The sequence below is a fragment of the Meleagris gallopavo genome, chromosome 19 (assembly GCF_000146605.3).
Source record: "Meleagris gallopavo isolate NT-WF06-2002-E0010 breed Aviagen turkey brand Nicholas breeding stock chromosome 19, Turkey_5.1, whole genome shotgun sequence".
Classification (NCBI taxonomy): domain Eukaryota; kingdom Metazoa; phylum Chordata; class Aves; order Galliformes; family Phasianidae; genus Meleagris; species Meleagris gallopavo.
In genome coordinates this window covers 1,726,834-1,754,034 of record NC_015029.2, presented here as the reverse complement: position 1 = coordinate 1,754,034, position 27,201 = coordinate 1,726,834, and the positions used below count along the sequence as shown (strand labels likewise).

Genomic DNA, 27,201 nt, shown 5'->3' with positions numbered 1-27,201 from the left:
CCGCCTCTCCCTGTCTTTGCAGGCGGTAAATACGTGCCCCGAGCCGTGCTGGTGGACCTGGAGCCCGGCACCATGGACTCGGTGCGTTCGGGGCCCTTCGGTCAAATATTCAGGCCGGATAACTTCGTGTTTGGTGAGTGAGCGGGGGAGGGAGCCGAGCCGTGAGCGGGGTGGGCAGGGCAGGGCCGCACTGCGGGCTTCCCCGCCCCGGGAGGGGTTAATCCTGGTGTGGGGCCGAACGGGAGAGAAACCGGCCGTGTGGCTGCCGGTACCGACAGCGGGAGGAGGAAAAGGGTCGGTGCGTGGCCGGGTGAGAGCGATTTGTGCCGAGTCATTGCTGGAGGTGCTGCTGTGCGACTGCAGCTTGGTGAAATGGAAGCTTTTGTGGGGGTTCTGCAGAGCCTTGATGCTCTTAAGCTTTGCTTGTGAGCAGGAAGCAGTGACCGTAACGTAATACGAAAATGGCTCTCTTCCAGGTCAAAGCGGAGCAGGAAACAACTGGGCAAAGGGCCACTATACTGAAGGTGCTGAATTAGTTGATTCCGTATTAGATGTTGTAAGAAAGGAGGCAGAAAGCTGTGATTGCCTGCAGGGCTTTCAGCTCACTCACTCTCTGGGGGGTGGCACTGGCTCTGGCATGGGCACTCTCCTCATCAGCAAAATTCGTGAAGAGTACCCAGACCGAATTATGAACACGTTCAGCGTTGTGCCCTCCCCCAAAGTATCAGACACTGTAGTAGAGCCCTACAATGCCACGCTGTCGGTGCACCAGCTCGTGGAGAACACAGATGAAACCTACTGTATTGATAACGAAGCTCTCTATGACATATGCTTCAGAACACTGAAGTTAACTACGCCAACATACGGTGATCTGAACCATTTAGTGTCAGCCACCATGAGCGGTGTCACCACCTGCCTGCGTTTCCCAGGCCAGCTTAATGCCGACCTGCGGAAGCTGGCGGTGAATATGGTTCCCTTCCCCCGCCTGCACTTTTTCATGCCTGGCTTTGCCCCCCTCACAAGCCGTGGCAGCCAGCAGTACCGTGCTCTGACCGTCCCAGAGCTCACGCAGCAAATGTTTGATGCCAAAAACATGATGGCTGCGTGTGACCCACGGCACGGCCGCTACCTGACCGTAGCTGCGGTTTTCAGAGGCCGTATGTCCATGAAAGAGGTAGATGAGCAAATGCTGAACGTCCAGAACAAAAATAGCAGTTACTTTGTCGAATGGATTCCTAATAACGTTAAAACAGCGGTCTGTGACATTCCACCTCGTGGCCTGAAAATGTCTGCCACGTTCATTGGTAACAGCACAGCCATCCAGGAGCTGTTCAAACGCATTTCAGAGCAGTTCACGGCCATGTTCCGCCGAAAGGCTTTCCTGCACTGGTACACAGGGGAGGGCATGGACGAGATGGAATTCACAGAGGCTGAGAGCAACATGAATGACCTGGTGTCTGAGTATCAGCAGTACCAGGATGCTACTGCTGAGGAGGAGGGGGAGTTTGAGGAAGAGGCTGAGGAGGAGGCAGAGTAAGAGCTATGCTGATGACACCTGTAAATTTTGTTTAAAGCTGTATGAACTGTCATTCAAAACTTCTCCATGTGTTGTGTTCCTTCTCTCGTCTTCAAGTCACTTCCAATGCTGTACAGGCACCATTAAAGCATTTTTCACAGTGCACAGGCTCGTCTCCTTTGTTCCATCTCGTAAGCCTTGCGGGTGCTGTTTCCAAAAGTAAGAGCGTAGGTGTGGCGGAGGTCTGGAAAAGAGAAACCCAGGACATGGTGTGAGCAGCAGCCCTCAGCATGGCAGCCATGCTCTCCCTCCCTGTCTGATGGTGGGCACCAGTTGCTCGTGTTGTGGGATACAGCGATGGAGGGGAATACCCTTAACATGGAGGATGAAATTCAGCTCTAAGCCGCATCTAAATTTAGGTACCTGCACATGGACTCCTATTACAGGTGCTGGGTCAGGCTTCAGCCTCAGAGCTGAGCAGCTCAGAAAAGAATAGAAGCGCAGGCTGCTGTAAGCTGCAGCTCGGTGTCTGCCAGGGCAGTGGGATGGTGCCAGCAATTTGCCTTTCAGATGCAGGTGGGTGGTTCCAGAGGGAGAAACGCTGCCCTCGCCCAGGCTGCAGCCATGCAGCAGTACAGAGCTAGCTGGGGCATTACAGCTCATGGCAGCTGTGCTGTGGCTGCAGAGGAATTGCACCAAAGAGCTCCAGCAACACAGGCAAAAAGCCTTGTGGATTTCTTTTATTCTGTTGCAGGATAGCTGGACAGAAAATAGATAGGCTGCTTTCTCAATGAAGAAATGGTTGTAACTGGTCTGGGGGTTTTCTGACTTAAAGTTTCTCCTCCCAGAGTGAAAATAGGAGCTGAAATTGCCCTCAGCAGTGAGATGTGTCTGTGCAGAGAAGCAGGTGGCCAATTTCAAACCTACCCAGAAGCCCAATTCTGTAGGTGAAAAGATTGAGAAGATCTTTAAAGCTTGGAGCAGTTGATTTTTATCCCTGCTTTTAGGGTGCAGGTTTCTGTTCGGTTTTTCTCCTCTTCATTACACTGAAGCTCATACACGTTCCCCAGCCAGACCTCCTGGCTGTTACTTTGGTCACCACTCCCCCAGGGAGCTGTGCTGAGTGCTGGGGGCTTCTGGCAGAGGGTGAAGCACACAGGTAAGCAGAACCATAGAACTCATAGAGTTGGAAGGGACCTTTAAAGGTCACTTAGCCCAGCTCCCCTGCACTGAGCACACTGGAATGCATTTCCATCAACCCCCCCTCTCCCCCCCCCCCCCCGAACACTTGAGGAACTGCCTCTGCTCTGACACTGCAGCTACCAGCAGCACTACGTAATGACAGTCATTAATCAGCGTTGGTGACTTTCATTTTTGTCCAGCTGATGAACTTACGTGGGACAAAGCCTGTGTAGGCTGGTATCAGTCCAGCACTGGTGTAGATGTTGCTGCCAGGCCAGTATGTCTGGGGAAATCTCTTGCCAAAGCTGTGAATTGGGTTCCTCTCCAGAAACTGGAAAAGAATAACACCCTTCGTTGTAAAACACGCGGCTACAGAGCTCTGCACTTTGAATCCTTATTAAAGGCAGCACTCAAACTAACAAAAAGCAGTTCTCTCACCGCAGTTCCATTTTCTCCTATTTCTAAGCTACGCTGCAGCTTCCCCTCCCCTCCCTGAAGTTATGGGCTCTGGCAGAGGCCCCACAGACCTCACACTGCAGCTCTGCATTTGGCATCGGCCCCAAAGCCCGGATGCCTTCTGCTCAGGATGGTGATGTGCTGAGACCCATCAGCTCCCGCTGCGGCGGGCACCTCATGCTGTGACTTTGCACATCTGTTTGCTGTCACCCCTGTAACAGCTTCCGCTTTTCCTTGGTGGTGATTAACACCTAATTCCCAGCCTGGGAGGAAGAGGAAGGCTTAGGATGTGTGAGCTGAAGGGAGAGTGTAAATCAGCCTCTGGCACCTGCTGTGAGGTCACACAGAGCAGGGACTGTGCGGCAGAACCCCCAGAGGTCCCACTGATGCTACACTGCCCTGGGAGGGGGCAGGGCCCCTGGGAGCCCCACGCAGTGCTGCAGCCCTCCTGCCGCCCTCCCAGAGCTGCACTGAAGCGAGAGGATTGCACTGTTCTGCCTGATGCAGCCAGCAAGAAATGATCCGCGGCGCATCTCGGCACGTAACCTAGGGCAACAGAGATTTAGGGCAGCAGATTAGAGGCTCGAAGACTGAAGCCATCTTAGACAGAAATTTGGTGTGATTTCTTTTTTTTTCCTCATCCCTTCAGCTCCTCATGTGCTGGAAATAACCTCAGCAAGCCTGAGCGCTGCTGGTCCTTGCAACGGGGAGCAGCATCCAGCCCCCAAGCAGGGGCTTCCTCATGAGCGAGGGGCAGGGCAGGCTGGCAAGCAGCACAGTGGGTTGTGGCCACATCCAACCTGGCAGCACGGAGGAATCTGTTAACCACAGTGGGAGGGAGCTCGTTTCTCACGTAGGAGGATTATACGGCGTGATACAGAGGAGTGCTACAGCAAGAGGATGAAATGAGAGCTTTACAGTATGGGTATTTCTCCTCTTTTGGGGAAGGGTGTAGAAATCAGGTGTCCATCTTTTGGAGACAGGCCAATGCTAGTAAAGGAAGAAACCTCCATCACTACCCTGGTGCAAAGGATGCGTTGCATAAGGGTGCCTGAACCCACAGCTACGTTTTTCACAGCCTCCCGTGAACCTTAATCCTTTTATGAACTCATTTATCCTCCCTCAGTGTCCCAAGGAAACAAGTTACAGAATTTAATTGCTCGCCATTTTTTCCAGCATGTTACCCAATGGTGCTTTTTTGCTTGCACTGATACCCCCAGTTCTGCTGCAAACAAAACTGCTGCTGGGTGTGCAGATGAGAGGACATGGCTGCAACCAGCCTTGCGTGCACCCTACCTGCTGTCTGTCAAATTCAGCCATGGCTTCCTTCACACACTGCAGGTAATTTGTGCCCAGGGTCCACGTGAATCGTGGTATGAATCCAGCGTACCCTATGGATTGAGATGGAACACAGGCTGTGTAAGGCAGGCTCAGCCAGGCTGGGAGCAGAAGCTGCTGCAGTAAATACAAGATCTTGGCAGAGCATAGGAAGGAAAAACTTCATTCAAATCCATCCATTTGAATTGGATGTCAGAGGTGAGATTTATTCCAAACACCCTTTTTTTTACCTATCTTCCCCCTCTACCTGGGATGACCTTCTGCTGGATCACTCTGGGCACATCCAGCCTGGGGAGCCGCCAATCCACGGCTGCTGGCAGCGTCACACCTTCAGCTTTCACGGGCTCAAAATAAAAGCAGAAATGTAAGACACGGCTGGTAAAACCTGCTCCCCTCCACCTCCATCACCGCCAAAACCTGTTCATCCCAACCTCCATTGCCACGTTGTCCTTCTGCTGTCCCATAGAGCTGCTCCAGAATTTTTAAGGCCAAATGGGCAGGTGAGACCTGCAGGGTGCCCAGGGAGCTGAAGGGCTGCATGTGGGAGCAGGGATGGCCCTTCTCAGCAGCTTTGGTTCCACACGTCAGACCTCTAATCTCTGATCTCGGTCTTTCAGGGATTAGCACGGCCCTGGCTGCCAGCCCTGCATTAGTGCTGGCTCCAGCAGAAATGAGGAGACCAAAGCACTGTCCCAGAGAGTCAAAGTCGAATCCCAATGCTTCTAAGAGGGATCGCTGGGAAACCCAGGTGAACTGGGTGCCCATCACAACATCCTCCTGGTGATGAGCCGTGTTTGCTACTCCTGAAAACATCTGTGCAACTTTGGTACTCAGTGTTTTAGGGAACGGCTCTACGCCAGCAGGCAGAGGGATGGCCCTGAGCTGCTGGAGCCCTGGGACACTGCTCTCAGCCATTGGGGTGGTCCTGAGCCCCCGTCCTCCCCCAGTCCCCACCCCCATCCCCTCACATCCCCCCCCCGAGGTCTCACCTGCCCGGTTCCTGCAGCTCCACACAACCTGCCCTGCCCACAGGCTGCAGGGATTGGGGGCAGCCGCCACTCCTGTCCCTGTGGGGGTCCCGAGGGATCCCAGGCCGCACTCGGTGGGCACCCACTCAGCCCAGAGCCGCCATGGCCACGCTGGGCCTCCGTGCGCGTCAGCTCCTCCTCTGCCGGCCCTGGTGCGGGTGGCTTCGGCCCAAAATCTGCTTCTGGGAAGTTGGTCAGAGCTCTGGCTCTGTCGTAAGGGAAGTAGCCTGCAGGGAAGCAGCACGGTGGGATGGGACGTGGGATGGGACGTGGCACGGCCAGCGTTGTGCCCTCAGCCCCCTCCTGCTCCTCAGGACAGGAGCGCAGACCCAGAGCACTCAGCTCAGTGCTCATGGAGAACAACTGCTATTCCTCATGAGAAAACTTACTGTGTCCAGTTTATTTCTTTGTTTTTAAACAGACCAAATCCTTCCCACTTTTGTTCTCCAAGTCTTTCCTTTCAGCCCACAGCCACCACTGCCTTTTCTATGGCATCTACACTGCCACCAGCACCGGCCACAGGCTTTACCCCTTTCTCCTGCACAGGTATGGGGCTATTGGTCAGCATTTAGGTTTGTAATCTGCCCATAATTATAAGATAAACGACATATGTTGTATGTAATGTTATAGGATACACAAACTCTGTGCAACAGCACTATCAGCTACAGTCCAGGCTAATGGCACCCTCAATTAAATTGATTTTCCAACCCAGCGTGCCAGTTTTAAAGCAAGATTATCTTAATGTTTCCTACATTTCTATTGAAAGTATTGCATCTCTGCTTTTCTTCTTCAGCTGGCAAACCAGTTATTGCATTGACAGGAAAAGGAGTCACAGAATGGCTTGGGTTGGAAAGATTATCCAGTTCCAACCCTCTACCATGGGCAGGGTTGACAAAAATGAAATCCCTCTGTATACAAACAGCTCTAAGCAGCTCCTGACCAGCCTGTGCCATATCCATACCCATACCCATATCCATATCCCCTCAACAGTGCCTGCATGGCCACCCTGAGCCTCGGCACAACCACTGTGCCCCAACAACTGTGCCCAACAGCATTCCAGGAAAAACTCAACATGGGACTCAATGGGTAGGAACCAACAACGTCCTGTGTTCCCACCAACAAGTCTTTATTAAAGATCCCAATCCTTTGGGTGCTGAGCTTGCTGAAGGCCACATTTGCAGCACTGTTGGGGCTCTCTGGCCATGGTTGTGCATAATATTGTGCCTAAGGAAGGCAGGCAATATTGAGCAAAGCTTGCAGTGGAGGTTTGAGGAATGGAGGCACACGGTGCTTCTCATGGCTGTGTTCCCAGCACGTCACCAGTGAGCAGGAGACTGAGCTCCCAGCTACAGACAGTGGTGGGGTTGAGAGGGATGAGAACAATGGCAAAGAGTACTAACAGACATCAACCAGGTCGACTGGTTTGTTGGGTCCCTTCAAACCACTCAGTCCAAGGAAATGCAAATGGGAACATCCAGGAACAAAGCCTGGGAACAACAACCAACTCTGCCTGGTGGAGTCCTGGTCCTGCAGAACACGGCTGGGAGGAGCAGGAAGAGCAGAAGTTTGCAGGAAGCTACGAGACACAAAGTCCCAGCAGGTAAAGGGTCCCTCAGTGCCACATCTCCCCATTCTTGAACACCTCAGGGTCACTGACTCCACCACTACCTATGGGCAGCCTGTGCCAATGCATTATCACACTTTTCAACCTGAACGTCTCCTGGAGCAACTTGAGGCCATTTATCTCCACCCCAGCAAAGACAACCTGAGGTCTAAACTTCTCTGTGCCCCACCAGATGCCAACACGCACTTGTTGGCTGAGGCTTTGCCCCGAGCTCTGCAGGTATCTGAGCTCCCGGGCAATGTGGAACTGTACCAACAGCAGCACCAACCACTGCGGGCGGCACAGACCTCACTGGTGACCAAACCCATACGACTTTGAGCACTATGGGCTCTGCTCACCTGGCTGCTCGGGGAGGAAGGGCTGCAGGCCGTGCTGCGTCCCACTGAAGTCCTCAACGAACCTCGGCTTGCACAGCGGTGCCAGCACGGAGCGAGGGCTCCTCCGGATGTGTGGGTCTGTCAGCAGGCGGTACGTGGTTTTGCCATAGGTCTCTCCAAACTGGTAGTTGTACTGAGGGAGGAAGCCCTCATAGCTGGAAAGGAAACAGAGACACACAGCATGTGGGTGCCCATGTGGAGCTGTGCACGGGGCAGAGCGTTGTTGTGCCTGGGGATCTCCTGAAACCCAAGTCCAGGAGAAACGCCTGTGACAGCACGGAGACACAGACACCCCATCAACGATCCCTGCGTATCCAGGGGTTGGAAGGAACCTCAAAGATAAAGGCGGATGATGCATGAGGATCGTAAGGCCATGAGTGAGCACTTCCCTCCCAGCTGCTTTCAACAGCTGCCGGCAGAGCCATTCATTACACTTGGCAGACCTCCTGCAGTGCCTGCAGGACCTTTGCTGGAGCTGGAGAAGCTCGGTGGCCTCTTCCCATTGGTTTTCAATACTTCTTGCAACACCAGGAAGCTGTGCAGGATGATAAATCTGAGCAGATGACGTAGCCCAAATAATTACAGGCCGGGCAGAGGACCTCTGGTCATGAACAAAGTAATGGCGGGGCTGAGAAAGGGTTCTGTTTATGAGCAATTAAAAGCAAGGCGATCAGAGGAGCTCAGGTCTGGGCCTACAGAGAATACAGATCTGCCACAAAGTGAATCACAGCACGGCTGATATGAGCTGCGGTGCTCTGGGGAGGGATCAGCACTGCAGGCTGAGCTTCTTTGTTGGCGTTCTCATTAATAAACCAGAGAAATCCCCCAGTTCTGCAGGCCACCATCACAGCCATTGATCTAAAAACCCACCCCTGAGCAGCTGCCTCCATCCCTGGGTGACAGGGAGCAGCCCTGGCCCCACTCCAGCACTGCAGGATGGGACAGGATAGGACAGGCAGTGCCAGCACCCAGGATGGGAGCATTTCTCCGTGCACCGAGCCCTTCCCCAAATTCCTAATGTTGGATTTATTTGACTTCCCAATCCCTTCAAGCACCTTTGGGTCATTGCCACCACTGCAGCAGCAGACCCTGCAACCTCCATGCCATCAGTACTGCTGTCCTCGGAGGGCTCACGCTGCCCCCAGACCTCCCTGACCTCGATGGCCTCACACAGAGCTCTGCTCCTCTTCGTCCTCCAGGGCTGGGAGCACAGAGCCCAACCACGTCACCACCAGCCCCACACACCTCTGCCCACTGCAAAGCCTACAAACATACATACATACAACCTCATTTCTGCCTTCCATGTCTTCCTTCTCAACCAGGAACTCACTGATGGGAGCATCCTCTCACCAACCCCAGCCCTGTACCTTCCAAAGGCCATCAAAGAGCAGTGCAGAAAGTCTTTCAGAAAGCCTAGCTGCGTACCAATGAGATCCCCACCACCCACAGCCACCAACACAGATCCATCACTGACCCTGTGTTGTGTTCACACAAATATTTACTTCAGATCTTTAGATATCCTCGATGCAGAAATGATTTCAGTTTTGAACCCAAACCCCGGAGACCAGACCAGGAACTTTTCTCTGCTTCTTTAAATTGATGAAAGCACAGTTGTGAAGTTCCTCTTGATGCCCTACAGCATAATTACAGCCTGCTGCAAGGAGCTGCTTGTCCCCCCCGAGCCATGTCCCTTTGTTATGTGGCACATTTAAGAGTGCCTTTAAAAGAAATACAAAAACAACCGGAATTCACAGGTACTGTTTGGTCCCAACCTGAGCTATTTGCTGGAAATGAACCGACGTCGTGGGTAAACCCCAGCACTTACCCAGGGATGTGGTGCGGATGGGGAGGGAAAAGCACACTCTGCCTGGGGGCTGCCATGGCACAGCAGAGCTCAGGGATGGGATGAGGGCATACAGCAGTTACCTGGGAAACCTCTGTGATGCTGCAGGCGCTGCGGCTCTTTGGGTCCTTCTGGTTTAATGACAACACCACTCACTGAAGCACAGCACCGAGCAGGATGCTGGATGCTCCAGGTCCCCGTGCCAGCACCCAGAGAGCCCTGTCCCATCTGCGACCTCGGGATGCAGCAGCTGCATGGCACTGCTCTGCTCCTTCCAACCCAGGGCGCAGACACATGCTCACGATCACTCACACCACAGCGACTGCCCTAAGTTAAAAAAATAAAAGTAGAAATTCACTTTCGTCAAGGTTATCATTAGGATTTATTGATACGAGAGAAACTCCGTATGTCAGTGCGTCAGCGGAGGAACTGATGTTACAGAAGGACACGGCCCAGGTGGTGGTACAGCATTCCAGGACCTCAGAACCACAGACAGCACACACAGCTACAGTTGTACATTTTCTGGGATGGGATGGAAACACTCCGGGATAAGCACAGCACAGCACTGTGCACACAGCCACGCCGGGTGCTCGGGGTGCAGGTTTCCCTTTCAGTCCAACAGCCACAGCCATCCTCTCAGCAGAAGCACTCTGGCATTCCCTCTGCAGCAGTGCCCTTACAGGGCTGGCAGTGCAGCACACATTGCGTCTGGCCAAGGTGGGAATTATCCTCAATCTTTATTGGAAACACGCTGGACTGGATGCTGCTTTTCAGAAAGTGCTGAACTTCCACCTTCTCCCAGTTTATGAAATGTTCAGTTTGGTCCTTAAGATCCGGCAAAACAACTACAGAGGGAACGGCAGAGCGTCCCCCAAACCTGACAAATCCACAACAGATTTAGTGTAGAAACAAGCGAAATCCTGCAACCCTTCAGAGCCCTATGAAATCCCCCAGAGAACCAAGCACTGGAGAAACAGCTGAAAACCAACCCCAGTTTGATGAAAAGCTGCCATGTGCTGTGCAGGGAGCAGCCAAAGCAAAGGGAGCTCATCCCGAGCACAGCTGGGGGATCCGTGCCCCACAGATGACAGCCAGCTCCATCCCACGGGCTGCAGGGCTCCCGCCTGCTGTCAGCACCAACCCCACAGGGCTGTGAGGAAGCACCAGTGCCAGAAACCTCTCAGCAGATGTGTGCACACATGGAGCGGGGCCGGAGGGTGCTCTGCCCTTTTCCTCCCCCGTGAGCTGTGACATAGAGGGTTCTGCTCTCAGCCGTTGGCTTTCACCAAATCTAAGTTCCCTCTGCACGTGTAACAGCGTCGACTTAGAGATCTCATATTAATGGGTACTTATACAGGATTAATTGCACATCAGTCCATTGTGGCTACAAGTTCATTAGGCTAATGAATCTACATAGTGACAGTAGTACAGTATCAGCTACTTTTCAATACAAACTCCCTACCCTAGCCTTAATTTGCAGGTCAGAAGATCACAGTGACCTTCCTACGACCTTTAACATTCATTTTTTAATTTTTTTCTAGAAAAAAAAAATCCAGTGTGGGGAAAAAAAACGCACATATGTAACAAAAGCAGTGCTTAACAACCACAGGAAAAATGAACATGCTCTTGGACTCTTCTATCAGCATCCTCTGCAGACCCTGATAGCGTCGCTCCCAAAGGGTTGCTAATCCAGCTCTGTCAGTCCTCAGGTCCCTAAACGTTTCCTAGCTCTGTCAGCCATAGTTTCTCACTACACGTATTGTCTGCAGCAAGAGCCTACAGAAACACTTGCTAATGTGCACAAGACTTCCATTTGATTGAATGGAATAGTTTGAGAAGACTGAAGTCTTTACTTCTAGAATCTGTCCTTGGATCGTGGCTCCCCGGCAGCTTCCATTCCAACCAGGAGAGCTCCACAGCCCCACCAAAGTGGGATGCATTCATTTTTCCCAAAGGTGTACGGGTATCAACTAAAACCCCTCTCACAGTATTCCCAGGAAATGATTCAGAAGAGGAGATGATTTTTCAACCACACGAGATCCTCTGGTCCTGCATGTGTCAGCCCACGGCCAATAGAACCAGCAGCTGCCATGGACGTCTCCATTTAAGTACGGAACAGTCAAGGGAGCAGAGCAGGGTGCCCTGGCTGCCCCCCGCAGGGACACACGGTCACTCTGTTCCCATCAGTCTGTCTCTTTTGCTGGAGTCAAATGTTTGATTCCATTTGTTCTAGCAGGAAGTGGTGAATCATGTCGAAAGTGGGACGATCTTTTATGTCCCTGCTCCAACATTTCAGCATCAGGTCAAACACGGGGTTAGGACATAGAGGAGTCTGGGACAGATAGATCTGAAACAAAAAACACAACACAGAGCAAGTTGAGTGCTGGGTCCTTAACAGAATGGAACCCTGACTAAGTTAAGACCACAGGAGAGCTTCAGCCCAGACAAGACAGCAGTCATGCAACACTGGAGATCCATTCAAGGCGAATACAGCAACGAAGTGTGGATGGAACTGTGACACCACCTGGCACGGCCCTGCAGAGCACTGCCAGCTCGCGCCATGAGCTGCTCACAGAGCTGCCCGCTGTCCCAGGGAAGCACAAATGCTTCAGGAGGATCAGATGGACGCAAAACACAAACCAAAACCAATGCACCACAATGAAATCCAAATATTTCCACTCACCGTAGACAACCCATGAGGCTTTCTAAGCATCATGACAGCTTGTTAGCAGAGAAGAAAAAACAGCTTTTAAGCTTATCTAAAGTACAGGTTGGCAGACTTATTTATCATCTTTCCTCCATTTCAATACAGTGACCTTTTAGACTCTTCAACTAAGCCATTAATATCTGGGAGACAACGAATAAAACCTTGCATTATTTTGCTTCCCTTTAATCCCTCAACTTTCAGTACTCCATGTGAGTTTTGGGAGAACAAGCAACTGTGCATCCACTCTGTTGGGGCACAGCCACCCTTGGAGGTGCTCATTTGCCACGCTCTATTTACCATCCTCACTGATCTATCTACTGAAGGATACAAAGGCAGCAGCAGTGGGCTGTACAGTCCTGCCTGGAACCCGAAGATAATGACATAGAGAAGCCCTTCAGCAGTTAGAGCTCAGCATGGATGGAGATATGGGGACACTAACAGTTCCTCCCTCCCCACCTCAGTAAGCGTCTCTTTGTCTTTCAGAGGAAACACAAATGGGATCTGACACAAAGATCTGATGAAGTCCAAGAGCAAAAGAGTTGTGCAGCAGAACTCAGAAAAGCTAAGGAGGTCAGGGCATCAAAGGCAGCCTGGAACACGATCGATCGATTGATTTACGACATGGAAGAAGCTGGACAGGCCAGGAGGTTCTTCCAGTGGGACACCAGGAGGGGAAAGGCAGTCCCATGAGCTGCACAAGGGGCAGGAGAGGTGGGACACGCTTGATAAGGTGAGTGATAGAAGCAAGAACTTCTGCAGATGATGCGAGAGCAGCAGGAAGGCCCTGGGAGATTCACTTGGCTGTGACAGGGACAAGAGAAGAAAGGAGAGGTCACATTTGCTTTCTTACCTGCCTGCCCTGGCTCCTGAAGAACTCCCCTGTGTTCTCAATGACCTGCTCATCTGAGAGGAGGCTGTAAGGCTGCTCCTTGCACAGTATGAACATCTCCCAGAGGGTGACCCCGAACGCCCAGACATCACTGGCAGTGGTGAACTTGCCCTGTGAACAGAAAGTAAGTCTTGTTTGCACACAGCACTCATCTGGCATTGAACAGATTTCAATCTGTTCTCTCTAATCACAAGGATTCACACCTGGGAAAACACTCTCCACAGACAGCAGAGCAGCCAACGTGCTCTGAGCAATGCACAAAGGGACTGAAGCACAACACTGCTGCTTTGCAGGGCAAGAACAGCACATCTCTGTGAACTCACAGGACAGCTTTAGGGAGGTGAATCTCTCACTGGGGCAAACCTCTTGAAACAGGGAGTGAGTTTAAGAGAAAGCTGGGGTCTGCCATTTCTCCTGGGGACATCTGCATTTGCCTCCAGCTGTAGCAAAATGCTGTGTGCTGGGGCAGGGAGGTGATAGCTGCCACCCACCTCCACCCAAAACACAGCACTGCAGCACAGAAAAGCCTCTGAACAGGAAGCAAAGCCCTAGGGGTGAAGGCAGAGCCAGAGCTGACTCTTAGGCCAGGATAATTCTGATCTTTGCACGTGTATAAGTTGGTGACAGTCTGCGCCCTGTCCCTCTTTTCTGTCTTAAAAAAAAAAAATGTGCCCAAACTGGATTTGTTTGGAACAGTATGTTTCTGAAGAAGCAAAAAGAAGCCAAAAGAAAATCACAGACAACAATTGGGGCTGGAGGGCAGCTTTGTCAGCAAGCAGCCAAGACTGCCCAGGCTTAGCCAGCAACCCCAGCAGCCTGCAAACGTTTGGAAGATACACAAGGAAGGAGAGAAGTGACTTACAGTTTAGATGAAGCTGTAGCCAGAAGGAGAAGGTGAACTTAAAAAAGCTTGGGGCCATCGCCCTTTATGGCAGCCATAATTACAATTCTCCTATGTACTCAGAGGGGGTGTTGTAAGAAAGTGTAACTGCATGATTAGAGTTAAGCTACTGTGAACTAGCTTGAGAAAGAGATTGGGCTGATTATTGAGGAACTACCCCTAGAATGGATGTGTTCAGGCTGCTGAACAGTCTCCTGAAGGCAGCCAGCAGGACCCTTACACACAAAACCAATGCCCAGCCTCAAGCAGCAGAGGCTCATCAGGGTTCATTCCTGCCCCTCTGGGCTTCAGAGCTGGGGAAGCAGCACAGAACAGCAACTTGCTTTTGATTCCAGCAGGAATTCTGAAAGCCAGGAAAAGCACAGCACAGATTATCTAGAGCCTAAGTGCTGCATTTGTAAGGACAGCCTTCCTTCCCAGCCCAACGTAACCTAACAGACATCTCACCAGGCCATCTGTAAGGACTGCGTAAGTCCACATCACTAACTGAGGGGCACACAGAGAACCAGAGGGAGGAGATGGCACGGTTTCAGGCAGTGCCTACCAGGAGGATGCTTTCCCAGGCCATCCAACGGATGGGCAGCACCGCCCTGCCCTGGATGCGGTAATAATCCCCGCTGTACAGATTCCTGCTCATGCCAAAGTCTGCGATCTTGATGGTGTAGTTGTTGCCCACCAGGCAATTGCGAGTTGCCAGATCTCTGTGCACAAAGTTCAGAGATGCTAAGTACTTCATTCCAGAGGCAATCTGGGTGGCCATGTAGAGCAGGTTAGAGTAGCTGCAATAGAAGATGACAAACACAGGTGATCGATACAGTTCCTTGCACTCAGTTCTTCCCTGACATTTCCTACTGCCTGGCCTCGCACTGGATGTACTATGGGGACCTGTCGTTTGGTTTTCTGCAATACCAGTGAAACTGAACTGTTCCACTTCCAGGGCACTAACAGCCCAACCCGCCAGGCTAGGCCAAGCTCCCGAGCTGTCTCTGAAATTCATGGCTGTAAGAATTTGACATCCCTTAGACATTTAATACCAAGCATTAATATCAAGAGTATCAAAGAGCTTATGCAGCAAAGCACCAAATTCTCAGAGTGCCAGCAAAAATTAAGCTGTACAGACTCAGAATTTCATGTCTTAAGAAGTGCTCAGCTCAGTATCTCAAACCACTGCTATCACATATTAACATAAGCACGTGAAACATTGAAGACAGCTTATGTTTAGTATTACCAACTATGTCAACCAAGGCATTTTGTTATAATTTCAATTTCCCCATCACCAAAATGAAGACAGCATGAACAAAGTCGCGTGATACACAGAATTTGGACCATCTGACTCTCAGAATTCTTCACACCCCAGCAGTTGTGATGCTCAGCTGTTTCTCACTGTGCATGCTCAAACACTTCAAGTAAACAAGCATTTGTCAAAACAAATCTAAAACTGTTCACAATTATTATTTTTCTGCTGAGGCTCAGGAGAAAAGCCTTACCTCTCTTTGTGCTCTGGTGGCAGTGAGGAAGGCATTACCACAGAATCATCTGAGTCTGAAGGAACCTTAAAGGCCACCTGTTGTCATGTTATCTGAATGATAACAGCATGACTCATGAGAATGTATCTGATCTACCTGCCAATAGCTAAGCCATCACTGCAGAGCTGGGAGGCAGCCCTTCTGCCCTGAGAAGAGGCTGCCACCCCTTTCCTGCCACCACAGTCACCGCCACAGCTCAGCCAGGTGACAGCTGACCCTGTGCCACTGTCAGCTCAATACTTCTCCTGACCTGGGTGGACCCACTGCGCTCCCAGAGAAGAACCCAGCCACCCATGCACGCCTCACTCTGCTGCTGGCTTCCTGCATCGAAGCAGGCAGAGACTCCCAGCCCTGCCTTCTCCCTTCTCCTCAGTTGGGTGCCTCATGCTTGGGGCTGCTTCTCTTTCAATTAAGACACCCAATCCCCCCACCACCTGCTTTCTGGCAGGTCTTAGCAGCAGCTATCTACTGGCTCCCTGTGCAGCAAGCTCTGCAGTGCATGGTGCATGCAGTGCTGCATACAGAGGAGAGGGATGGGAGACTTCTCACTCATCTTCATGATTTGTTAAACAGCCAGACAGCAGGAAGATGCATCTCAAACACACACAAAAAAAGCTGTAGGGACAGCTGGAGCTTGCTGTGTCAATCAGACGCCCACAGGAACTGGCAGAGACACAAGATGCACTCTTTGGCAGTGGGATTCATTTCACTATCAGTAACCAGCTCCTATGGAGACAGACATCTGAGCTAGTCACACAGGCTTCCTTCAGCATGAAACTGTCGGGCTGAAAGGGACAAAAGGAGTGGCTGAAGGATCAGCTGGAAAAGGAAGAAAATCCTATGGGTAGGGCCAAGTAATGGAAAGCAGGGAAGAACACTGAATGCTGGTGTTAAGTCAGGTGAGAGGTGAGCAGAAGAAGACAGACTTTGAAACTATGAAAAAAAGCCCCAGCTCTAAAGGCAAAAGCTATTTCAAATGTGTGGAATGGACAGGAGCCTGAAGAGAGCTGGAATGTGTCCACACGGATGCAAGGCCATCTTACAGCAGTTCCTGATTGTCACAACTCCTTACAATGTCTGCTTAACATCCCACAACAGAAGCACTGACCACTGCCAGCTGTGGCAGCAACAAAGCTGTTGTCTTCTAGATCCTGTAAGAAACAACCACCTCCTCTGGTCCGCCCACAGAAGTTGCTCTGCCTCGCCCTTTAACTGTAAATAAATCCATTCCTTTGTGGGTGAAAATGCCCAAGGCAGAGCAATGCAGGGAGCTCTGGTCAGAAGGCTCCTTTTCCAAGCACAGTGCATGTTAACCCCACATGCAACTCTTGTCCCTCAGGAAAGGATTTCCGCAGTAGCAGAGGTGTCTTCATGCCAATCCTTCCACAGAGGAGGGAGGTAAGTGTCCCTACAGACAAAAGCATCTTCTCTGCCAGAGCACTGTTTTTCTTCTTTGCCTGATGAAATCTTTCCCTAATGAAGCTCCACACTCAGCTCTCCTTAGGTAATATTTTTCAGGCATCCAGAGAATGTACAAAACATCCTGAAAGCCTAAGAGGAATTCCTGACTTCATCCCAAAACTCTATCTGCAATGCAACTGGTCTGCTATTGAATGAATGCTTGATGCAACCTCATTAATGTAAAACCAGAAGAGCCCACGCTCAGGGACACTTCATGGGAACAGAGATCTCTGCAGGCCTCAAGAACAACATCCTCTGCAAAGTGAAATCAGTGCCCACAGTTTGTGCTGGGGCCAGGCTGGAAGGTACAGAAGGAGCTGGTAGCTCTGTGTTGCAGATTCAGCTTAAGCACAGGCAGCTCCTCTTACCTGACACAGGGAATGTTGTTTGAAATTGCAAATTTGCTGTAGATCTCCCTCTGCGATAGGAACTGATTGAGGTCTCCATTTTCCATGTATTCTGTAATCATGCACAGCGGGTCGTCGTGCACACACACCCCCAGAAGCCGGATGATATTTGGGTTCTTCAGCCGAGACATTATCTTGATCTCTTTCAGGAAATCATTTCTTGTGGAACAGAAAACAAGAGATTTGAATCCTAAGCTATTCCTCTGTCTAAGGAAAACACAAGCAGCAGGTAAGGAAATGCCTGACCAGAGATATTTACACATCTGCACACAGTGAGTTTGAAAGATTGTTCTGGCCTAGCATGCAGCTTCCACCCCTTCCCCAGAAAAGGGAATTAATACAGTACTTCAGTTTGACATTATATTTCTTCCCACCCTCAGCCCTTTGACTGCATCCCGTTCCTTACACAGACACAAAGCACACACCAAGGCCTCTCTTACAGAGCTCATCAGGGTTAACCCACGTGAAGCTGCTGCTTGGGGAGTATTTGCTTTCCTTCTCAGGTGGTTGGCACTGTGGATGTGCTTACCTGGCTGTTTTGTTGACATCTGATCTCAGCATCTTCACTGCTACGAGAACAGGCTGGTGAGTGAATTCTGTGGAAGGGACCCCCAGGAACTCCAGCAAGCCATCAGCTTCACAAAGATGCACCTGCAGGGCATAAAGCAGGGGCAACTATGAGAGTGCACAAGCAGAAAACAAGAGGAAAACTACTACTACACTGAAGTCATCAGTTTGGGCACCACTGTCAGAACGACCGAGTGAATGATCTAATAAAAGTGATGTTGTTCTGATGACAAACAGCCCATGGGTTGGCCCAGGATTCTGGACCTACGCCACAAAGCCCATAATGTAGATGTGGATTGTAGACTAATGGGCTCCCTGTTTACTCCACAGATGTAGACCATTGGTGCAGTGCACAGCTAAGTGGAGGTCAGGTCAATCTGCCTAGCAAGCACTAGAGATGCTCAGGAAGGCCTCTGTGCCTGGGGTTGTCTGCTTTGTGCTGCACGTGCTCACAAACACTGCAGGCTGTAGCACATTGGGTAGGTACAGCTTATGCACAACACACACAGAATTGTCCTGCAGTCTGACCTCTGAACTGAGGAGCATCCAGAAATCACAGACAACTCTCCAGAGTCCTTTAATTCCAGAAATGCATGTGTGCTGTGGCTTGAACACATCACCTATTAGTGCAGTCAGAGGTGAATGCTCTGAGGAAAGCACTGCATGCAGGGTCTGTTCAGATAAATAAATGAATAACCACATGAAAATACTGCCAGGATCGTATAAAAAAAAAAGATGGAGGAAAAGGTGCAACAAAACACTTTATCAGTATCAGATTTATCAGAATGCACATTCAAGAGGAGAACTGGACAAACATTGCTGGAGTGGACAAAGTAGAAAAAGCGAGTGTGCACGATAGGCAAAAGGACTGCAGGAAGGGAGCAGACTGGATTTCTTCCAGCAGTGATGAAACATAATGGGAGATTAATTTTATATGAAGAATGCACCAAGAACTTATGCAAGAAGCCCGGTGAATAGCAAATGGAAACAGCACAGAAAACAGACAAGCCTACAAATCAGAAACAGAAGCGCAAAGAGGCTGCTGCAGTTACATGGAGAGTGAAATCTCACGGTCAAAGAACAGTTGTGAGACTCATTCTCATCAAATTCTGGAAGTCTAGCAACATCAAGCAGAGATCAGACATACAAGCCAGCAGTAAGAAAAAGAGCCATGGTACCGAGGGCCTGTATTGAAAGTGCAGGTAAGTGTGTCGCTGTTTCCAGAAAGCTGATGGTTAGGAACAGAAATAAATGGCTTGGGAGTTGCAGAAGCTCTGGGTGGAGTGAAAAATGCATGAATGAGCCATGCTGCCAGAAGCAAAACTGCATACTAAGCCAGAGCAGAGCTCACAGTAGTGAGCAGTTTGGTAAGATTGGGTTGGTGAGATGGAGAGAAAGACGACCTGTGATGCAGCACATCTGCAGAACTGAAGGGAAGAGCCTGTGATGTCAGGAAAGGAACAGGCCATGAATCAAACTCCAAGGAAAAGGGGATGGAGGACCTGGCTGCTGCTGATCAACAACAGAAAAGAGGAGGAGAAAGCTTTAGCAGTTATTTAAAGGAAAGGAATCAGTAGGAAGGAGAAACCAGAAGCAAAACAGTGAGGAAAAACCTCACATTTTGGAGTACAAACCAGGACAGGGCAGGATCCATGCCACAGCAATGGCTGTGCTGACAGCCAGGTGAAGGAGATTGAGGATGCCAGCACCTTTCCAATAGAGTGATCCAGACAGAAGTGAGGGGGACAAGGGAGGAAGGCTGAAGCAAGGAAGGTGTCACAGGGAGGAATTAAAGGCATGGGCACAACACAGATGAGGAAAAGGTCAGTAAAGGGCTGTGCTTTGCCAAAACGTAGCAAACAGAATTTTTAAGGCTGTGAGTGAGGAAAAGCTGGGGAGGATAGAGACACAGGTGAAGAGCAGGACAGAGTGAGGGGAACACCTGGCTTAGTATGGAACCAAAACAGGGAGAAAAGAAAAAGCCAGAAACATACAGAGCTCAAAAGGAGCCCAAGGAACAAAGACAGTGCTTGGCAGAGGACAGATGTGTGCATCATGCTGCCTCAGGCTTCTGAGGCAAACTGGGACTTGAGCAAGAAGTGACGCCAGAAAATATGTGAGGGCACCACAAAGCCTGGGCAACGTCTGCCTCGACCAGGGCCAGCATGCAGAGCCCCATCAGAACCAACACCTGCTCATGTGAAAACTCTTCACACCCAGAGTGAGTCTGCCTCAGCTGGAGTCAGTGACATACAGTCACATGCCTACAGGTGAGGGACAGCCACCACACGTTTGAGATCTCTGTAGAAGGGCACGAAGCAGTCTGAACTCACACTGCCAGGCCTTTCCTATAGGTCATAAACAGGGACACAGACAGCAGGCAAAGTCTGCCTGCTATGAAGGACTCCTGTGTGGCACCGGGCTGCAGCCTTGCAGGGACAGAACAGAGCTCTCTGCAGGCTATCCTAAAGGTCATTACAATAACAGCACCCTGGTCTAAAGGAAAGTGTCCCTTTCCATGACAGGGGTTTGGAACTAGATGATCTTTAAGGTCCTTTTCAGCCCAAACCAACAGCAAAGGCATGTATAAAGTAATACAATATTATGCAGGTCTCCCAGTCCCCGAGGACAAAGCCATGCCAGAGTGCAGCTGAGAGGATCCGTTGTGCCAGACATCTCCTTTCTGCTAGAGAAAGCGTGGAAGAGAACGGCTGTACCTCTCCAAACTGTCCTTCTCCCAGCTTCTCCTTGAGTCGTAGCTGCTGCCGTGGGAATTCACCAACAGAGATGTCCTTCTTGGTAAGGGAATCCACTGTGAGGGCTGGGACTGCATACATGTTGTTGCCTGTCACGCCTTGGAGATGAACGATATCTGTTTCAGCATAGTGAGGAACATTGTTCTGAAAGCCTTGGTGAGGGGTGGACTTGGTCAGGTCCGGCTCAGCGTAGTCCCCGCTGCACACTGGGGAGAAAGCAAAGACAGGTTAAGTCAGACTCTCACTCCCTTAAAACCAGCATGGCTGGCTTCCACTCCTGAATCCTGCAACCGTCTGGGAATCCAGCTTAACTGCATGCATGTTAACCTCATACCAATGTGCCAACCGAGATGGAAGGCTCCTTCGTTTTAACTAGGGCTTAAACCAGAACAAACTGCACTTCTGCAAGCTCCACAACAAACAGTTGTGAGTTACAAGTGAACTTGTGTTCATCAGCTCCCTGCTCTATCCAGCTGGCAGAGCAAAAATTCTTGCCCAGACATGGAAGCACAAGCCTAAAGTGGTTACCTGTTTCTGATTCATCCTAATTTTGATCTGTTCTTTTTACTTGACAAAAGGAACGTTGCCTGCAACATGAGACTTGCTCTATATTCCTCTCTGGAGATTGGGGCCTCCATTTTCTCTGTAGTTTGATATCACACTACCTTATCTCTTACAGCTTATTCACATAAATACCAAGCAGTGACTCTATAAACAACTCCTGTATGGTCAGTTATTACACAGAACACGTGTCCTGCTTCAGATTCACATCCTGACTCAGTCCAAATCAATCTCCTCATGTAGCATAATGCTGGACCTCAGCAAGTTGTTGCTTGAGGAATGCAGCACTGCCCTTCCATCCCCTGAACAGCAGCACAGACACTTGAGTACAAAAGCCTCTGGGAAATGCTCCCTTCTGTGCACATCCAAATGCTCCCCAGGGGCTGGAAGCCAGCACACCACTGACAACCCTCTGCTGCATTTGTCTCTGCTTTTTCTAATGAAGTCTCACAGAGCCCATGCTGCAGGAAGACGTGCTAAAGGCCTTCTCCTCCTCCTCCTCCCCCAGGCAGCCTGGACAGCGTGGGAGTGCTGCAGGCAGCGACTCTGTTGCCAAGGGGCTGATGAGACACGATGACTTGCTGCTGTCATTGCCAAAATCAGCTCCTAAAAAGATGACCTGGCTAACACATAAACAATCTTTAAAGAGAACAATAAAAAGCCACCACCCTTCAGTGGGGCCTGGTGCTCCATCTGCCAATGTTACATACTAAAAAGCTTCTGAGCTTCAAAATGCTGTCTTTCTAGTACTGCACTGTATTAAAGACGACTACTCAGACGTTTTAAAAATGTGAGGGAAATAATAAAAAGAATAAATGCCTAACTTCTGGAGTCTGACGATTCCCTTACCTGAATCCTCTGCACTTTGGGATAGCTCTGGAAGCTTGTGGAGCAGCGTAGTTGGCTGGTGATATTCCAAGTCCAGTGGAAAAGCACGTTCATAGGTGGGATTTGACTGGTGGATCTGGGTCTGGTTGTTGGCAATGGTGTAGCTGTAGAAGGAGAGGCGAACTGTGGCATCCTCCTCCAGGATTCGGCGTGGGGCCTTCAGAAAAAAGAAAGAAAAAGCTGCTGAGGTGATGCTCAGTTCGAGTAATGTTCTGGCTGCAACTGCCAGTACAGATGTTTCCAGTAACATCTGGGATAGGGCCTGCACACTGCCCTGCTGAGGGACCAGGGTTTTAGCTGCTAGAGGGAGCAGAGGAAACCCTGTGTTTTCCACAGAATTCAGAGCTCTTTAAGAGTTAATTCTTAGATCTGAACACATGCCTGCAAAATAGCCCCACTGTATTTATTACCTTTTCCAGCCTTTTTTGAACATATTGCTTCCAAAGAATAATGATTATAATCAACAGGAGTAGAAGAATAATAGCCACAAGGCAGCCCACAAGGATGGAGGTATTGGAATCATCTGCCTTCTCTCCTATCCAGGTGCTCGTTACAGAAGATGTGGTTTCTGCAAACGGAGAGGAATTAAGAACAACCTGCCATCAGTAAAGCACACGCTGTTACACACGCTGGCTAACTTCCATGAGATCATGTCCCTTCCTACAGGTTGGTATAGAAAAGTTCTTAGGCAGCTTCTTGAGTATTAACATCTGCTGTGTTCCCATTTTGCCCTGGTCAGCCACAATTTGAAGGCTCACAGCTAAGAGCTGCGCAGAGAACTTCTGCAACCAAGCACTGCTCTTAGCATCAGAACAAACTCCTTCGATGGGTCCGTGTTCTTTCAGAGTTCCACCAGTGGCACACGTGCACTCAGCCTACTTGCTCTGTGAGGCAGCACAGGCCAGCTGAGGGCAGAAGACATAGCTGAGGCTTGGAGGACTGTAAGCTGCAGCCCTGAGTATGAGGGCAACAAGCAGGCCATACCCAGATCTACAGAGAGGGAGGGACCACAACAGCTAGGATGTCCTCCCCAACCCTCGAGCCCTTGACACAACCAAGTGACAGAAGCCCTTACCCCAGCTCCCCTCAGTAACGTTGTATGCTGTTTCCAGGGCATCTGTAGTGCTTGTGGCTGCCGTAACCAAAATAGGGTTTACACTCTCCATATCTGTGGGAGGGGAATGAAAACATCAGTCCAACAAAATCTCTTTGCTCCTGCCAGCAGTCAGTGTAATCCCAGACATGACCTCTGCCTTCCAGAGCGAGCCTGGGCTGAGACCCACACAGCAGATCCCGAGCTGAACTTCCCAGCCTGCCCAGCAGGAGTGAGCAGAGCCTGCACAGCCTTTCCATTGAGCAGCTGCACTTCCTAACCACGGCAAACTGCCAGTGCATGCAATATCCTTCCCTGAGCCTGGGCAGAAAGCTGGTACTGAGGCAAAGGCCTTTTTGCACCCGTCATCTTTCTTCTTCTCCTTCTAGCATGATTAGCAGAATCGTCCTACCAGGATAGACCAAGAGCCTGCCTACTCCCATGTGCAACAGGGAAGGCAGCCAGCAGGGGCTGCTATCAGCAAGATAAGCAGCAAGCTGCAGTTGGAGCATTGCTTCCCTGTGCGTGTCCCCTCACAAGGGAACCTCAGAGCAGAAAGCTGGAGCCACAGCCCTTGTGATGGCTGCTTTCTTCAAGGCTCTGCCCACTCCCTCCCAGACCCTTTCAAACCACCTCATGGTACACAGCTACAACAAAAGTTTCAGGCTGTTGTGGTTTTTTTGTTTGTTTTTAATACATAAACCTGCAATCTGTTAGCTTCTGTGCTAGCTACAGATGTAGTTCAACTATGCTTAGTGCAGGTAAAAACTGACCCCATGAACAGCATGCAACTGCCTTAAAAAGAAATGCCCCACACTTTAATTTTTTGCCCTGGTTGTGCATTTGCATACCTGCATCATTAACAGCTTGAAAAGCATCCTCTGTAGACCTGACTTTCCTACACATGCACTGCCTTTCCAACTCTCTGCTACCTCCTCCCCACTGCACAGCCCCACAGCTCACATCCTGCACCTCCACACCATCCCTTCTGCTCTCCACCCTTCCCAAAATCTACCAGACTGTAGGAACACTCACCCGACTGAAAGGAGATCTCACTGATCATCATCCAGGTGTCAGCAAAGTAGAAGCGGCACAGCACGGCTTTGCCCACGTGCTGATTGAGGGGAACAGTCACAAACCTGGCACTGGGATTTTTGTCATCCAAGACCGTTGCCACACCAACGGGTTCAGGCTCCCAGTCTGCAATCAGACGTGGTTTGAACAGACACTCCACCTTCTGGAAGATCTTCACCCCCTTGGAAAACATGTTGTTGCAATGCACCTGGCAAGGAGAACACAGCAGGAAAGAGGAACAGTCGTTGAAATGGAAAAAGATTTAAGCCTCGCGGATTCCTGTTCGTGAAGGTTTTCTGTTTCTAACGTGTCTCTGTCTGAATATTCTTAACCCAGAATAAATGATACAATAACAGCCAAATTTTATCAGTCTTCAAAATGCCCATATAGAAAAAATATCCAAGAAGCCTTGTGCAATTTAAAGCCTCATACACCAACTCTCCTTGGTCGTAGACCCTACAAGGGAAAAGAAAACTGTACCTAGGCCCTAACCTCTTTTAGAAACCCTCCAGCTTCCACAGTTTAAGTGATGTCTTCCACCAAGCAACCAAGCAATGCGTGACCTCAGGAAGAAATTCTCCCATCATACAGCAGCAGTTCTGCTGTGGCTGTTTTCTTTACGCTGCCATGTAAGCCCACATTCATCATTCTCTTGGTAGCTCAGTCCTGCCTGCTGCAATGGCACCATTAGTTTCGGCAATGATGCTTTAAACTGCCATCACTATGCTGCCAAGTTAACATCTCACTAAAGCAAAGACATCCTGAAGATCAGGACCAAGGTATTTTGGCACCGTACCCAATGACTGGGAATCAAAGGAATAAGGTGAACCTTAAATTGTTCAGTGCCTCTCGCCTTACACCTCTGTTTTCATGGCCACAGTGGTCCAGCCCTTCCTCAGCAACTCCAGAAATCATTTCCTAGCAACTCCGAGCATTAGCAACTGTGACAACAGCCCCTTCCAAACTACATGCAGCTCTGAAGCTATTAATTGCATGACCTCTGAGACCCTGCAGTGAATAGCAGAGAAGCAGTAATGAGGACAACAGGCCTGGTGAGAAAGAAGAAGACAAAAGAAGGGTAGTTGAGCATAATTAAGAACAGATGAAGCTTAGACAACATTATTCAGTATGGAGATATAGTCATCCATAACAAGGCAGGAAAGCCTGACATCTGCAATACACAGTTTGTGCCGTATTTGGATAGGAGTTGGATATGTTCACATCTTGGACCGATGCAGGGACACTTTCTATTCCAAACACCACCTACTGAAGTCCAATTTTATAATGTGCAAGCCTAAGTAGTTTGCAATGCAGCTGCAATATTTGCTAACATTTATTTTTAGTACTTCCTTGGATACTGGGGAAGTTCAGAAGAATGGAATCAAGCAAAAAGGTATCAAGATGCAACACAGAGAAAAGTATTTACAGACCACCAAGTCTGTGCAAAAGCAAAGCTGAAACAGCTCATATTTAGTAAGGAACAAGGAATAATCTATGCTGCTTAATACAGTTTTATAATGAAACACTAAATGAAGTAGCTATTTTCATGTGCTTATTTATCTGGTTGATCAGGATGGCTGTGTTTACACGATAGGCTTTTAAGAGACGTGAGAACACTTGTTCTGACTGGCATAATATGAGCTCATGAATAATATTCACACAATCAAAATTTGTCCAGTAAGTCTTAAAGAAAAATAAATAAAGTTAAGGCACAAATCATTCTCTAGGTGTTTTCCTATGAGGAATGTGTTCCTCTGGACTGATTCATTTCAAGACTGTGAACTCAGGAACAAAACTTAGTAATTCTTTCTGCACTGGAAGCTGACTTTCAGCACGATACCAAACTCTTAATGAACACTGGCTCCCTATCCTTTGGCTAAGAGGACTAACATGATCACAAGATAGATAAACAAAGAGGAATTGTCCAAAGCCAGGGAATTGGTACCATTCTTTTATGCGGTTTGATGGAAACCCTGCATCCAGTCTCTGTACCTCCAAAGGAATATTGGCAGACAAAGAAAGGACTGGAAGACAGCTACAAAAGTGATCCTAGATCTCACAGGGAAGGCACTGAGAAGTTCAGCCAACCTAGTTTACTGAAGCAGTGATTAAGAACGTGATTTAACCGCAGTGTAGAAGCAGGAAAGTTTCTGAGAAGGCAAGATTCCTACTTTTGCCAGCAAAAGCAGGCTAGGAGCCAATGGTTGCAAGTTAAAAATAGACAAAACAAAACCAGGGTATGTAACCACCAAAACAATTTACTGAAGGATGTGGTGGGTTCTCCTTCATTTGAAATCCGTACAAGAAAAGCCACTGACCCTTTTTAGAAGATTCTATTTACTATAGAATTAAAAAGTTCAGGTCATCCTTCTCCTCTGTGTAAGTAATTTCCCAGAGCATAGACTGAGGCGTCCAGAAAAGTTTTTCATCAAAAATGGAAACAAAAACACATTCCTTTCCTTCGAGGGTCACATAGGCCTTAAACACTGAGCAGCCTGCATCCTAAATCCATCTTAATTGCCCACAGGGGCTGCCTAAATGCTGCTCCAGGTGTTATTTCCCTAGCCATTTAAGCCAAATACTGACAGTGTCCAAAATCCAGAGAGGTGCATGCTGCCCTGCCTTAGCAGTCTGCATCAGCAAACCTGGGATGATGCCGACTCACATTGTCCCTCTGCTGTTGTGCACATTACATCCTCCAGCTTTGGAGATAGAACCCAAATCACAGAACAGCTTGAGCTGAAGGGACCTCATGGATCATTAAGTTCCAACCCCTGAATGAGGAGCCTGGGAGCTGGCAGACCTAAAGCCCACTCCAAGGCTGCTGGAAGAGAACAACACCCAATACCTACAAACAGGAGGGGAATCAACTCTTTGAAAGGGGAGATAACAACAGGACAAGGGGAAATGGTTTTAAATTGAGGGAGGGGAGATTTAGGTGGGATGTCAGGGAGAAATTCTTTACAGAGGGAGTGGTGAGGTGCTGGAACAGCTGCCAGAGAGGCTG

At 49.6% G+C, this 27,201-nt stretch overlaps 3 protein-coding genes across 4 annotated transcripts in view; 1 reads left to right on the top strand and 2 right to left on the bottom strand.

Annotated features, from left to right (window-relative positions):
• On the top strand, positions 1-1,681 carry TUBB4B (tubulin beta 4B class IVb). Its single transcript, XM_019621366.1, has 2 exons — positions 1-133; positions 477-1,681. Exons 1-2 carry the CDS (start codon positions 73-75, stop codon positions 1,535-1,537), a joined length of 1,122 nt encoding a protein of 373 aa, XP_019476911.1. The 5' UTR covers positions 1-72; the 3' UTR covers positions 1,538-1,681.
• On the bottom strand, positions 1,672-9,454 carry FAM166A (family with sequence similarity 166 member A). The gene is made up of 7 exons (XM_010720765.3): positions 9,347-9,454; positions 7,483-7,676; positions 5,482-5,747; positions 4,740-4,836; positions 4,451-4,545; positions 2,912-3,029; positions 1,672-1,760 (listed from the first exon to the last, which is right to left on the bottom strand). The coding sequence occupies exons 1-7, from the start codon at positions 9,400-9,402 to the stop codon at positions 1,672-1,674; spliced, it is 915 nt and encodes a 304-aa protein (XP_010719067.1). The 5' UTR covers positions 9,403-9,454.
• Positions 9,455-9,727: 273 nt separating this feature from the next.
• The window catches only part of LOC100551074 (discoidin domain-containing receptor 2-like), a 39,447-nt gene continuing 21,973 nt past the window's right edge, over positions 9,728-27,201 (bottom strand). The window contains exons 8-18 of one of the 2 annotated variants that reach the window (XM_010720764.2): positions 24,156-24,402; positions 23,103-23,195; positions 22,438-22,595; positions 21,989-22,184; positions 20,540-20,784; positions 17,785-17,906; positions 17,217-17,414; positions 14,406-14,640; positions 12,922-13,071; positions 12,048-12,085; positions 11,648-11,711 (exon numbers count right to left, since the gene is read on the bottom strand). In XM_010720764.2, coding sequence (XP_010719066.1) covers positions 12,077-12,085; positions 12,922-13,071; positions 14,406-14,640; positions 17,217-17,414; positions 17,785-17,906; positions 20,540-20,784; positions 21,989-22,184; positions 22,438-22,595; positions 23,103-23,195; positions 24,156-24,402 — 1,653 coding nt within the window. In that variant the 3' untranslated portion in view covers positions 11,648-11,711; positions 12,048-12,076. Of the gene's footprint in view, positions 11,712-12,047; positions 12,086-12,921; positions 13,072-14,405; positions 14,641-17,216; positions 17,415-17,784; positions 17,907-20,539; positions 20,785-21,988; positions 22,185-22,437; positions 22,596-23,102; positions 23,196-24,155; positions 24,403-27,201 lie in introns of both variants that reach the window. The other variant, XM_003211198.4, reaches the window with a different exon arrangement.